This window comes from Schistocerca cancellata, chromosome 4 (genome assembly GCF_023864275.1).
Source record: "Schistocerca cancellata isolate TAMUIC-IGC-003103 chromosome 4, iqSchCanc2.1, whole genome shotgun sequence".
Classification (NCBI taxonomy): Eukaryota; Metazoa; Arthropoda; class Insecta; order Orthoptera; family Acrididae; genus Schistocerca; species Schistocerca cancellata.
Window position 1 is genome coordinate 832,762,597 of NC_064629.1, and position 14,915 is coordinate 832,777,511.

Below are 14,915 nucleotides of genomic sequence, written 5' to 3' on the forward strand. Positions count from 1 at the left end.
CATGAAACCAGTTACTAGACAGTCACATTCTATTGAATTAATCACTGACTGGTGGAAACTTTTCCTATACATGGTGTGTCATGGTAGAGGATTCATGTGGAACTTCCTTTGAATACATTTATTGAATCACTCATCTGTAGATAATTTCCATTGTATGGATGTAGTGAAAACATACATTATTTCCTTTATATTTATATACAGATTTCACAAACCATGAAAACTTAATTAAATCTCCCTATGATGCATACACTTAATTAAATCATATTATGAGGCATACACAAAAGTAACCCAAGATACAGGCTTAAGTGAAGTAAGATAAAAAACAAGACTAAATCACAGTTGGATGTCACCACCAGTTAACTCGTTCATCTTCATGATTCAAGAGGTGGTGATTTGTACCCTTTAGGCGGACATTGAGGCTGCAAAAACTGAATTAGAGAAGTTGAGTGAGTAAGGGATGTATTGAAACATGTAATGGGGAGGAGCAAAAAGGGGTTAGTTCAGATAGCTCTGTTACCATTAGTAAAGTACAGACATGTTGAAAGGGAGGAGCCTTATTCAGCTGTAGAAGAAAGTAAAAGTGCAGCAGACAGTCAGTAAGAATAAGAGAGAATGGATGAAAACTTAATTTAGTAGAAAAAGGAGATCAGGTTGATCAGTGCAAAGAAGGAAACGTAGGTAGAGCACTCATGTGAGGGATGTAGGCCAACAGTTGCAAGAAAAACTAGGATATGGGTACCAGATCATAAGTATTGTGAAAGATCCAGAATGAAATTTTCACTCTGCATCAGTGTGTACACTGATATGAAACTTGCAGAAAAAGGTGGAGATCACAAGTTCAAGTCTCGGTACAGCACACAGTTTTGATCTGCCAGAAAGTTTCATTGTAAAACAACTGACAGGATTCCTGCTGACTTAGGGTGGGACTCACTTTGGTTCCATGCTAGTTGCTGTTATTGGGAGATGAAGCATACAGCAGACATGGTCTCCGCCGTAACAGGAGGGAGAAAGATTAGCTGAAATGATTTGTCTTCAACTCCTTGTTAGTTCTAAGCCATGTCTTCTATATCCCCATCTCTCGATAGCAGCAACTGGCTGAGAACATAAGGGGATGACATCACCAGTGATAGAATTCCTGTGATTACAAGTGTGAGAGGTCAGCCTTTTTTGTGTAAATACCTCATTCAGACATACTAGTTTGGAAAAAGTCCAGAAAACTGTAGTGTGCACCCAGAAGAAACTTTTTTAATTAAGTTTACTGTGATGTATTAGCATTTGAGAGGACTAAGAAACAAAGTTAATGTAATATGCCTGCGAGAGTTCCATGTACATTCAGGAGTCCGTATGTTAAACGTCCAGGACTATAAATTAGCAGCTCATTTCTGTGCAAAATACTGAGAAATCAGATGTTGTCATGTGTTAAAAATAACATTAAGTTCAAATCCATTTATAGCTGTAGTTTCAACTTGAAGTCAACAGTTGGAAGCCTGTGCTTGTGAATTACTGTTACTGGAAAAGTCATTTGTAAATATTACAGTATATAGATCCCCTCTAAGAAACTATCAAATATTCTTAGACAGATTTGTTGTGGACAAAATAAAGCAAATGATCATGTGTGGAGGTATCCTGAAAGAGTCAGATAAAATAAATTATTTGGATATGTTTCTTAACACTTATAACCCATGTTTTGTTGTTAATTTTCATATCATAATTACATAGGATAGAAGTACACTGAAAGACAACATACTTGTAGGTATGGTGTAAATATTTCTCTCTCAGTGAATGACCTTCCTATCCATGATGCACATCTAATCATACTAAATAACTTACCTGATTACAATAAAGTGGTATTGTGGAAAACAGTCACTAATAAGCAGACCAGAGGAAACTTCAATGTAGCATTGCAGGAAGCTGACTACACATATATAATGTGACAATGTCCATCCCAAATTTCATGTATTTATAGATGGGTTTCTATCTGCAAGAGAACACTAATAAGACAGAAAAACCTTGCATTACAAAAGGAATCAAAATAGTACATACAAAAGAAAGGTAATTGTATAAATTGGTTAGGACAAGCAGACTGAAAAAAAGCACTGATTTATTACAAAGAATAGTTCTGCTGTCTTAAGAAAAGTGATTAAACATTTCTGACATTAATAATTGAGATACTAAAATTAAAAACAATAACTTCCGTGAAGAAACTCGGTAAATTGTCATAGACTGTTAAAGGGATAAAGCAGTACAATACATGCTAGCAGCAAGGTCACACATCTGTAACACATTCAGTCATGTGTGCAATACATAACTTATCATAGGGGTTACATCCAGATGGACTGAATGAAATATCCTATTGTCAGTCTCCTTTAGAAGCAAAGTAGTGAGACAGATATTAATAATTTGGTAATTTGTCTTAATACTTACCACCACATCGTACGTACTGGAAAAGCTTGTGCATGCAAGAAACACACACATACCTCCCAAAATAAAATACTTAGTCACACTCAATTTGGATTTCATAAGAATATCTCCACAGAACATGCAGTTATTCATTTCACAAATGAAATTACACAAAATTTAAATGATAAAGGGCTGACAGAACAGAAACACAAGTTGAGATCTCTCGTAAGTTACATAGTCTTGTGGTGGCACAAAATCCTCACATACAGTAGAACTTTGCTGATCTGACCTGAGATGGTCTAACTGCCCACTGAGTCCGACTATCCCATTTCCTGTGTGTTTACCTACAAAGGCCGCTGCTACAGTCAGGATAGGACTTTTAGATCGCTCATCGTTTGTGATATGGATCAGTAAGACAGTTGACTGTTGCTAGGTGTGATAGTTTGATCACGTTTAGTATGAAATAACTTGTTTCTAAGTCGATCAATAGGTCTTATCGTGTTTACATTCTTTTATAAATTAGTGACCACCAGTTAAATGTAAACTTGCGATGCTGTCTTCGCAAGTGGACATTGAGTGAATGGAGCATTACAGCTGATGCTGACTGCACAACAAAAGCAGAATTAACTGACAACCAACTCATTGACGCTATAACTGAAACAACCAATGAGAATGAACGAAAGGGTGATGACACCAAAGACAATGAACCTACGACTCGAGTATCACATACAGGTGCTAGAAATACATTTGATATAGCCCTTCAATACATCGAACAGTTTTCTAGGTTTGCCGCAATAAACGTCTTGTGGATTAAGAAGGCAGGACATTGAGGCAAAATCAAAGCTGTTGTCTGCTGAGCATAAGGACATTGCAATTTTTTTCACCCTGCTTAAAATGAGAACTTTTTTCCATTTGATCTTTTCATGTTTTAAACAGTTACATGCAAATCAATTGCAGTACTGCAATAAGGTATGTAGAGATGATAAACTTTCACTCACAGTAATAGTACATTACTGTACATTACACTTTCGTGTTAATTTTAGCATGTGAATTTTTTGTTTTAATTTTGTTACTGTTTTAACACAAAACAATACTTTGGATAGTATTTCCAGTTGAACATTAAAGTTGTGCTGTGCTGTACTGCACTCTGATGTTATGGGAAACAAAAATATTCCTCTGATAATCTGACCATTTTTGCATTCCGACCCTGCTCCAGGTCCCATAGTGAATGGATTAGTAAGGTTCTACTGTATTTATCTTGTATGACAGAGTAGTTTCATTACTATGGATGGCCGTAATATCACTACAGTGACCCAAAAATAGTTTTCATCTGCATGCATGAAGTGAGGCAGTACAGAGATTAAGGCATTGGACTTGTATTTCAGTAGAGAGGGGCTCAAATTCCCATTTGATAATCCGGACTTTGATTTTCTGTTAATGAGATTAAGTTGAATGCTGTAATGGTTCCTTTAGGACATTACTGTTTTCCGTTCTGGTCCTGTCTTAACTAAGCTTGACCTCTAATAACTCCATTGTCAACAAGATGTTGAACCCTAATCTTCCCTTTTTTCCTTCTGCACAATATAATAAATTATGGTACAACTTAAAAAATAAGGTGCAATTGCACCAGTACCTACAGTGAGCATCTGTCTGACAAAAAACTTGTTCTTTTGTGATGTGTGGTACACTGACAGAAGCTTCCACATGTTTAGCAAAAAGAGAAAAAAAAACATGGATACAGTCATTGTTTGTAGGTACTTAACAGTGATGTGATGTGATGTGATGTGATGATGCAACACTACAATGGCCTCATATGTGACAGGAGAAATATTAAAATACCTTGCTTGTTTTCATGATTAGGCTTTTCATTTCTTCCCATGATCACTTAAGGTGAATGACATGATACTGTTTTGTAATCCCATCATCATCGATGTATAGGTATACTTTTATTCTCCAATAATCTGTCTCTAAGGGAGAAAGGAACATATATGACAGTGGAAAAATGCACACACTGAAACGAAGGCCCTGAATGAAGTTTGGTTCACATACTGTGTGTATTCATAATTGTGTGTGGTTGGTGATAGTTATCCGCCCTACTGCCACCTACTGTTACAATTTGTCGAGAATGCAGACTAGACTGTACCAAATGCCACCCCATAATGCATTACAGGTGGTAAGTTAGTGATAGATCTTGTGACCATTGGTGTCAGTAAATATATTAGAGAGGTGTTGGTTGATGCCGAAAGTTGTCACATGCAGTATGATGGTTTCTGTACTCTGTGTCCATGCCACATACTTAAATGAAAGTCAGAGGCCAATGCAGGATCTGTTCTCATTACTAAACATAAAACTTAGAGTTTTTCCCTTCCTGTATTTCACTACACCTTAAGAAGCAAGCTACATGGTTATAAAATGTGAAAGGAAGCAAAGTGAATGGCCCCCACATGCATAGCATAGAATCCAGCAAATAGTTTAGGATGGTTCCAGCTGACACTGGTTTTGTGCTCTATTTACCATGTGATAAGTGGCTGCTATATGGTGGAACAATAGAAATGTGAATGTGCACCCTTCTTTGATCCACTGAGATCAGCACTGATACTGCTGGAATCTCTTCCCTGGAAAAGCCCTCCAGGAGGCTCACATTATGACCACACTGAAGTTGCCTGTCTGGAAAGGTTACCGAGACGTTACAGTGTTTCCTAACCCAGTAAACAGCAGATCACTGTTTTAGCAAGTCATATTCTCTGAAGTGCCAAAGGCATGCATATTCAAATACAGAGATACATAAACAGGCGGAATACGGTTCTACGGTCGGCAACACCTATATAAGACAAAAAGTGTCTGGCACAGTTGGTTAGATCGGTTACTGCTGCTACAATGACAGTTTACCAAGATTTAAGTGAGTTTGAAGGTGGCGTTCTAGTTGGCGCATGAGCGATGGGACTCAGCACTTCCGAGGTAGTAATGCAGTAGAGATTTTCCCGTATGACCATTTCACGAGCGTATCATGGCTATCAGGAATCCAGTAAAACATCAAATCTCCGACGTCACTGCAGCCAAAAAAGATCCTGCAAGAATGGGACCAATGACAACTGAAGAGGATCATTCAATGTGACAGAAGTGCAATACCTCTGCAAGTTTGCTGCAGATTTCAATGTTGGGCCATCAGCAAGTGTCAGCGTGTGAACCATTCAACATCATTGATATGGGCATTTGTAGCCGAAGGCTCGCTCGTGTACCCTCGATAACTGTACGACACAAAGCTTTACGCCTCACCTAGGCCCGTCAACACCGACATTGGATTGTTGATGACTGAAACATGCTTCTGGGGAAGACTAGTCTCGTTTCAAATTGTGTGGAGCAGATGGACGTGTACAGGTATGGAGGCAATCTCATGTCAGCAGGGGACTGTTCTAGCTGGTGGAAGCTCTGTAATGGTGTGAGGCATGTGCAGTTGGAGTGAAATGGGTCCCCTGGTATGTGTAGATACAACTCTGACAGATGACACGTAAGCATCCTGTCTGAGCCGGCCGCTGTGGCCAAGTGGTTCTAGGCCCTTCAGTCCGGAACTGCGCTGCTGCTGCGGTTGCACGTTCGAATCCTGCCTCGGGCATGGATGTGTGTGATGTCCTTAGGTTATTTAGGTTTAAGTAGTTCTAAGTTCTAGCGGACTGATGACCTAAGATGTTAAGTCCCATAGTGCTCAGAGCCATTTGAACCATCCTGTCTGATCACCTGCATCCATTCATGTCCATTGTGCATTCTGACAGATTTGGACAATTCCGGCAGGACAATGCAACAGGACTCGCATTCGGGAGGACGACGGTTCAATCCCGCGTCCAGCCATCCTGATCTAGGTTTTCCGTGATTTCCCTAAATTGCTCCAGGCAAATGCCGGGATTGTTCCTTTGAAAGGGCACGGCCGCCTTCCTTCCCCGTCCTTCGCTAAATCTGATGAGACCGATGACCTCGCTGTTTGGTCTCTTCCCCCAAACAACCCCCAACAATGCAACACTTCACATACTTCTGAGTTTAAAAACTTCCACTGGCCACCAAACTCCCCAGACGTGAACATTATTGAGCACATTTGGGATGCCTTGCACTCGTACAGATTTATGGACAGCTCTGGAGGATTCATGGTTCAGTTCCCTCCAGCACTATCTCAGACATTAATCAAGTCCATGCCACATCGTGTTGTGGCACCTCTGCGTGCTCGTGGGGTCCTACACAATATTAGGCAGGTGTACCAGTTTCTTTGGTTCTTCAGTGTAAATTTATAGTATCAGCATTTTTGTACTTCGTACACGGTTCTTCGTCTGTGGTGGAACACTGAATCATTTAGTTTTAATTTTACTGTCATTTTGTCAGTTTTCCCATGTAAAAGTTGTTTTCTACCTCCTGTCTTTCAGAGGTGTTTATTTTTTTAATATTCTCCTCATTCATCATAATTTTATGAAACCAATATTGTTAAATGTGTTAATGAAAAGAATCTGAAAAAAAAAAAAAAAAAACGTGAGAGTACAAGTAATTACTTTTTATCACTACAATATTCTTCTATATAGTCAAATGTAGGGGATTATTGTACAAGTTACTGCAGAATATCAGTTAGGCTACATTATATTTCATGCTTTTCTTATGTTTTACATCTTTTACTTCCAGTATCTAACTTGAAACTGAATTTACCAAAAATGATGGAAGCTAAGAGTACTGCTGTGAAAGCTCTAACAGGAGGTATTGCTCACTTATTCAAGCAAAACAAGGTATGTAGGTCATATTTATAGCATAAAATAATTCAAAATTTGCAGAAATGTTTTCTCTTAAAATTTTAATGTACCCAGTGTCTTAACTGACTTGTGAAAGCTTGGCTTTCCAGGTTCAGTTACTGAGTGGGCATGGGAAAATAACTGGACAAAATGAAGTTACTGTGATAAAAGCGGACAACTCAACAGAAATTGTGAAAGCCAAAAATATAATTATTGCAACAGGATCAGAAGTGACTCCATTTCCAGGAATAAATGTAAGTATTTTTGAGAACAGTATAAGTAATGGTAATTGATACATACTGTAAAGCGTGCACCTGTCATTTAGGCAACAATATCGTAAAGTTTTGTAGGTTGTTGTTGATGATGATGATGATATGCTGCCGCTGCTGCTACTCTACTAAAGGCAGTGCACCACTACGAACTAAAAGCTGTTCAGCTGTAATTGTAAACCTGACATTTCATAGAGGAAGAATAGCAGGGTCCTGGTGTTTCATCTGGCATGTGCCATTATCTGAACAACTCCTAACTGTATGATGGGCAACAAACTGTTCCATGTGTGTCAATATTATTAGCTATAGGGAAGGAATATGTCTCCTTCAGGCTGTGTGGTGACATTGGTTGAGAGGTTCCAGACAGAACTTAAGATGTGAAGTAAAAACTTGCACGTAGAAAATATTAGTTTCGGGATATCTATGTGAAGAAACAAAACTTCTTAAATTCCAATATATTATAAAAGACATATTGCAATGTGTGTGCCCTACAGCATAGAAAGAGAAATCAGATACACATGCTGTAATAACAGCATTATAAATTTACCAAGAAGCTGAGTGCTCTGTTGTACCTTCAAACACCACCATGCTGTTAAGTGAAAATAATGACTAAACAGCATCAAAGATCGATTATATGTGGAACCTTCAATTAAATTTAAAGGAAGCTTACATTTTGCCAAAATGTGATTTCTACTGTACTACATGCCCAACAGTATTTATTTAAATATTTGTTATGGAACAGGAGAAATTGTCCAGAAGAACTGATATCAGATTAGATTTAAAATTTGCTTTGCTACCTGTCAGACATTGTGTTATTTGGCAATGAATCACAGAGTGATTAGTAACAGAGGTAATTTTGTAGTTTTGTAGCTGAGAACGTCACTATTTTTGTGATTTGTTTGAAAATGCATATCTCTGAAATCCAAATCTCCTGCTAGGTAACATGTAATCCTGTATTGTCACACGATGCACTGTAATGTGTTTAGTTCCTCCTTGGTGTGCTGATAGCAAGGTGGAATAGTCACTGCTGCTACAGTCTGTCTCACTCAGGAGGTGACCCCTAAATTTATTCAGCCTGTAAGGGTGATTCCTGTAACGTATTACATCCAGCCTCCTGGAAGTGTTCACAGGATGAATTCAGTGTGCTCCATGTGTTATCTGGAAAGATGAATCCACCTCTGAAGTGTCACGGTAGAACTCAACATTAGGTTAGAGGATTCTGTCCCATTATTGCATAGTCCTGAAATTACTCTCAATAGCAATGACAGGCATCTGCTACCAATACACAAGAGCAGCCACCAGCCACAAAATGGCTAGCTCACCCCCTCCCCCCCCTCCCCCCAGTGAAGCCATGGGACTGCATGCCCCAGGTATGTATTGTTATCTGGCCACTCCCACACCCAACAGAAATAATCAGCCATTGAAAAAATCCTGTATTAATTAGTTAAAATGACACAAATCATTGATAAAGTTCCAGTCCAGGTGTTCATTTGCCCACCTTCCTCATGCAGCATGGTGCTGGGGATTCATAGGTTAGGTTAGTGTTTTTTAACGTCCCGTCGACAACGAGGTCATTAGAGACGGAGCACAAGCTCGGGTTAGGGAAGGATGGGGAAGGAAATTGGCCGTGCCCTTTCAAAGGAACCATCCCGGCATTTGCCTGAAACGATTTAGGGAAATCACGGAAGACCTAAATCGGAATGGCTGGAGACGGGATTGAACCGTCGTCCTCCCGAATGCGAGTCCAGTGTGCTAACCACTGCGCCACCTCGCTCGGTGGGGATTCATAATTACAAGTCGTCAGCTGGGTGGTTGGCCACAGATGACCTCTGCTAGGCAGATCGATGCATGTAGTTTGTCACATTAGCAATAGAATGTTTGAATGGCGTCTGTGATGTACACCAGTTTGGCAGGCAACTTCCTGTGTTAACTCCTCTTGCCATAAAGTGATAATAGTCATAAGTATAAAAAGTCAATTTCAGACCTGTTGACAAACTGAACATTTTACGTGAGCTGCAGTGTTTCATTAGTGATTGTAGATTGCTGAAGTGCGTTGAGCCTGTGTATTTAATTTTGCCTCCATTACACGGGTGGCTGCATGTAATAAATTTATGTGGTAAAGACAGTATTGAAAAATTGGTTTGTGATTATTATTATTATTATTATTATTATTATTATTATTGTTATTTTTAATCTGCAAGTCATGAGGATGCTACAACCAATATTTGTGAAAGTGCAGTACCTAACACCTTGAAGAATGTACAAGCTTCTTTATTTCTGTATCTGTTTCTTGTTTGTGTTAGACTGACTTTCAACCAGTGTGCGATTTGCAGGGGGAGATGGGGGGGGGGGGGGGGGGGGGGGGGATTTTCCCCCCTCTGTATCATACCATCCCCTCCTCTGGTTTTAGTTTATGCATCCCAATCTGGAATGTTTATTTCCCACGCACTGGAGTAAAACTTTACATATAATTTAAATTTGTGGAGCCGAACACTGAAAGTTTTTAATAAGTCTTACTATTAATGCTATTAATATGTTTCAGTTTTCTATCATCAGAATAAGTACAGCTTTTCACAAATGTTCCTCTACTTTTTGAATTCCCCTCGTATACCTGTATGTAAATGATTTTGTAAATAAGCTTTACCTATAATGTACTTTTAAATATATAACAAGGAGTAGCTTTTCTGATAGTGCATACGCGTGAATAGTGAGTTTCGGCATTAACATCTATTTATAAATAGCTGTTTAACCATGCGTAACGCCACGGTCCAAGCAAGTAACATATATAATTCTACTAACCCATTAAGGCATCCCTCCCCACTGGTAAAAGCACAAATCGTACCCTGCTTTCAACCCATGTGAAATGAAAAGTTTGTTGGCAGAATGAGGCTGTTTGGACCAGCTGAGAAGGCTGATGACATATGTGTCAGATTAAATTATAAAACTTCAGTGCCCTAGTCACTTGCTACTTCATTAAAATTTATAACAGGTTTTGGCTTTGCAGCCATCATCGGCTCTAAAAATGAGAAAACAGAAACAAAAACACATCAGTATAACATTAGATTTGTAAAACAAGAAAAAGGATATTAAATGTGCGATAAAATGAAAAAGTTACCTAAAATTACAGAAGCAAGAAGCCAGCACGTAGTCAGTACGTAAAAAACAAGAGCAGGGAGTGCATATTTATAGACTAAATAAAGTTTACAATGATCAGCACTAGTAAAATGGTTGCAGACAGTTGAAAGTACTGTATATGTGTATAAAAACATACAAAAGAAAAAAAATGTTTATATTAGAATACATTGAACTGAATATGTTCTGTATATTTCTAAACTGAGAGATAATCCGTATATTTAAAAGCAGATAAGAGAGAAGTTTTTTAAGTAAGGGCCTTTTCATACAAAAATAATGACTCTTTATTTTCAGTTATATTTCCACATAAGATAAAAGAAGATAATGTAATGAATAAGATAAAAGTTAAAATAATAAAAGAAAGTGCTTGAAGGCTGCATCTATACAGTTGGATCACAAGGCGGTACATAGCATTACAGCTGCCACACAAATTTATATGTAGTACCATGTAGTATAAGACATTACATCGAAAGTAAAGATTACTTAAAATTTGCTTGAAATTGAGATGTGAATTCAAGGTGACTTCAATATAAACATGAGAAAGTAAATTGTGATATGGAATTAAAAGTCATTAACTCTAACTGTAAGAGTATGTAAAGCTGTCAATTTAACATCAGCACATGGATGAACTTGGGCTAACTGTATCATCGTTTGAGAACAAGTAGCTGATAACAACCATTTCCAGTCGGTGATCAGTTCAGTTGGACAAGAGGACACAGTCCACTCCATGCAAACACAGCCCACACCATTATGGAGCCACCACCAGCTTGTGCAGTGCCTTGATGACGACTTGGGTCCACGACTTTCTCAGATCTGAGCCACACTCAAACCCTTCTGTCAGTGCTTACCAACTGAAAACTGTTCTAGTTTGGAAATGTCATGAGTGTCATTTGCAGTCACAATCACTTTTTCTTTGTCAGCTTTAGTGACAATGTCGTTTTGTTCTAATAATTTGTTTTTAAAGGTTTTGCCTCTGGATTTATTGCTTAATTTGATTTTTGGTTTGCGAGTGCATTTTATAGTTTTATAGCTACATTGTTTCTTGCATGAGCATCCAGCTTGGCCACTGGGATAACTGTTAATTTCAGCAGTGATTTTCCTAATGTTACTACTATATGGAGTAGCAGGCCTGGCATATTTTAAATCTTTTCATATTAAGTAATGATTGTGTCATTGTTTGATAAGTTGAACACTCTTTCGTGGATGTTGTATGTAACTATAAAGAGCACCTTTCACGTTTGGCTTCTCTGCGTAACTTGATTTTTTAGTGTGTGTGTGTGTGTGTGTGTGTGTGTGTGTGTGTGTGTGTGTGTGTGTGTGTAGTTAATTGTATCTTGTTTTGTCATCATTCTGTTGTTTCTTTCTTCGACGACAATTGAAGCAAACTGCATTACAGTTACCTGGGTTTTGTGCATTAAGAATGTGCTATGAGAGACACAGCTTAGTCGCTTTCTTTTTATAACCTTGTTTGATTTCAGTTTCCTTATATTTCTGCTTAGCTATACGTGTGACAAATGAGTCATTTTTAATTGATACACAAGTATATCATGAAGTAAGAAACAGTTTTTCAAAATCATTTTTATGATTTAACTTTTAATTGTAAAGGAACTGTATAAATCTCCTAAAGGCTGACTCTGCACACATTTGCAAAATGGGAGCATTCGGACCTGCTCTGGGTACAAGTGAAGGTTGTATCAGATTAGATTCCAAAATTCAATGTTTGTCACATGCTAAGTTACTAAAATTGATTAAGAACACAGTTATAAACACAATAACAAAACAGCATATGGCAAACACACAAATGATAATAGCCACATTATGAATGGCATCCAATCTGATTTAAAAGGTCTGCATCGAGAACAAAAAGGTGCTCTCCCCAGTTTTGTGGATGAAGTTGATTTATGTGCCAGCCAAAAACTAACCACATGAACTGTAAATAAACAATGAGAGCTCCACCACAGCACCTATTTCGACATCTAGAGATTTACTGTGAAAGAGCACTTGTGGATGCTATCTAGGTGCACAGTAACTAGTTGTAATTGTGTCCACATTTGTTATAAGAACAATGCTTCACTCCAGTGGCCACCTCATGCCCCACCAGTGTCAACACAAGCCAATGAACTGCCAGTGCCACCACCTGATCTAGAATTACAGTCTTTGATAGTCAGCCTGAGCTCATCTGACTGTTGGCGTCACATGTACTTCACCACCTACTCCTACATTCAGAGTAGCTGATTTTTAATTCCATCCTTATACACTGTTTACTTTTTACATGTTTGTTCAACTTACCTTTCAGTCTTATTTTAAATTTCTCTTACTTTTAATGTAGTGTTCTACAACACATGGTAGCACATACAAGGTAATGTGGCAGCTGTTATGCAGTGCACCATGTTTCATGTAATGCATTGATGATCCAACTGTATCTATACAGTCTTAAAGTGAATTTTTAATTATTTTTATGGTTTTAGCGTACCTTACATAACATATTAAATTCTCTTGTCACACATGAAATGAGCTGATCAACAGCTGTTCATATATTAAATTTAATATCTTTATTTAAATGTACAGATTATGCCACATTTTAGAAATGTATAATAGATATTAAGTTCCACATATACTAATGTACACTATATTTATATATACATACACTTTCAACTAGTTACAATCATTATAAATTTTATTTAATCTGTATATATGCACTCCCTGCTTTTGTCCTTTTAGGTATTGATTGTGTGTCCACATCTCGCTGCTTTGATTTTTAGGTAACTTATTTATTTTTTTACTATATAAATCCATGTTTTTTCATATTTTCTCTTATTAGATATGATAATGACTGCAAAGTCAAAACAGGTTATTGATTTCAATAAAATAGCATGTGACCATGACATTGACTTCTATAATTCGAAAATTTGTTGATATGACTAACATTAGAAAACCATATTTACTGACTCAGATAAGTGACAGCCAGAACTGACCAGATCCCTTTAAATGAGACTAAATGTTAATTTTATGTGACTTAGTGTTGAACATGAAAAGAGAAGTGAAGGTCCTGATCAGTGCAGTTTGTGTTGGCTACAGTGCTCCAGCACCACAGCAAAAAGAACAAAGTATTTATGCCTGAGATATATTTATGTGGAGCTGATATTGGCATCATGAAATAATGTATCCTCTTGGACACAATCAGATCCGAATCTGAAATCAGGATCAGCCCTGAAGTAAGACACTTTGCACGTTTATTAAGAACAGTAATGTACGGAAGAGAATGCAAAACAGAATAGAATGCAAACAACAAATATTCCACAGTATACAAACATCAGAAATTCCAAGAACCTTCCAAAAATGATAAATACTAGATAATTTGCGCGATAGTGGCAAGTTCCAGGTTCCGCTGGAGTCCACTACATGCAGGAAGTGGCTACATGGGTAGTGGGGCTGTTTGGCGGCGACTGGGCAGTTTTTATAGTTTGAGGGTCATGGGAATGTGCAGAAAAGGTTTCAGTTTCAAATGGTGCAGGGCAAACACAGGAAGAGGGCAGACATAGGAACAGTCAATATTGTAGTTGTAGACTGTCATAGATGTGTTGGAAAAATACCAGAGCTCGCCAATCACTAAAAGAAAGCATTGAACCTCAAATCGTTAAGAGTACAGAAAGCTGATTAAAGCCAGAAATAAGTTCAGCTGAAATTTTTACAAAGGATCTAACCATGTTTAGATAGGATAGATTAAATACCACTGATAGTGGAGTGTTTACCTTGTAGTGAAATAGAAGTAGATAGTTCTTGTAAGAGATTATACCTGACAAGGGGAATAAATTAATAATTGGTTTCTTTTACTGACCCCTGTCCCAGATAATACAGTTCCCGAACAGCTGAAAGAAAACTTGTCTCATTTCAAATAGGTACGCCACTCATAAAATTATAGTTGGTGGTGAATTCAGTCTGTCCTTCATATGGTGGCAAAAATAGATGTTTAAAGCTGACAATAGCCATAAAACATTGTTCAAAATCTTACTAAGTGGCTTCTCAAAAAATTATTTGGAACAACTAGTTCTGGAGCCCACTTAAAGTGTAAATGGTTCTGAAAACATACTTCACCTCCTAGCAACAAATAATCCTGACCATAAAGGAAGTATCATGGTGGGTACGGGGATTAGTGACCACAACGTTTTTGTAGCTAGACAAAATATTATAACCTAGTGAAGTGTCAGTTCACTATATGCAATTGTGAAACACTTTCTGACAACAGTCGGCACCATATGTTGTGATTTTATTATTATTTTATCTTCTCTTGTGCCTTATGGCTGAATATTCTAGAGTATACAGACAGCAGAATTTTTTAGAATCTTCTAGA

The 14,915-nt window shown here is 37.8% G+C and overlaps 1 protein-coding gene across 3 annotated transcripts in view; it reads left to right on the top strand.

Moving 5' to 3' along the window:
• Nucleotides 1-14,915, top strand: part of LOC126184901 (dihydrolipoyl dehydrogenase, mitochondrial-like) — a 53,620-nt gene that overhangs the window by 15,215 nt on the left and 23,490 nt on the right. For all 3 annotated transcript variants that reach the window (XM_049927548.1, XM_049927550.1, XM_049927549.1), the window contains exons 5-6: nucleotides 7,060-7,160; nucleotides 7,274-7,417. In XM_049927548.1, the coding sequence (XP_049783505.1) occupies nucleotides 7,060-7,160; nucleotides 7,274-7,417 (245 nt within the window). The remainder of the gene's footprint in view (nucleotides 1-7,059; nucleotides 7,161-7,273; nucleotides 7,418-14,915) is intronic.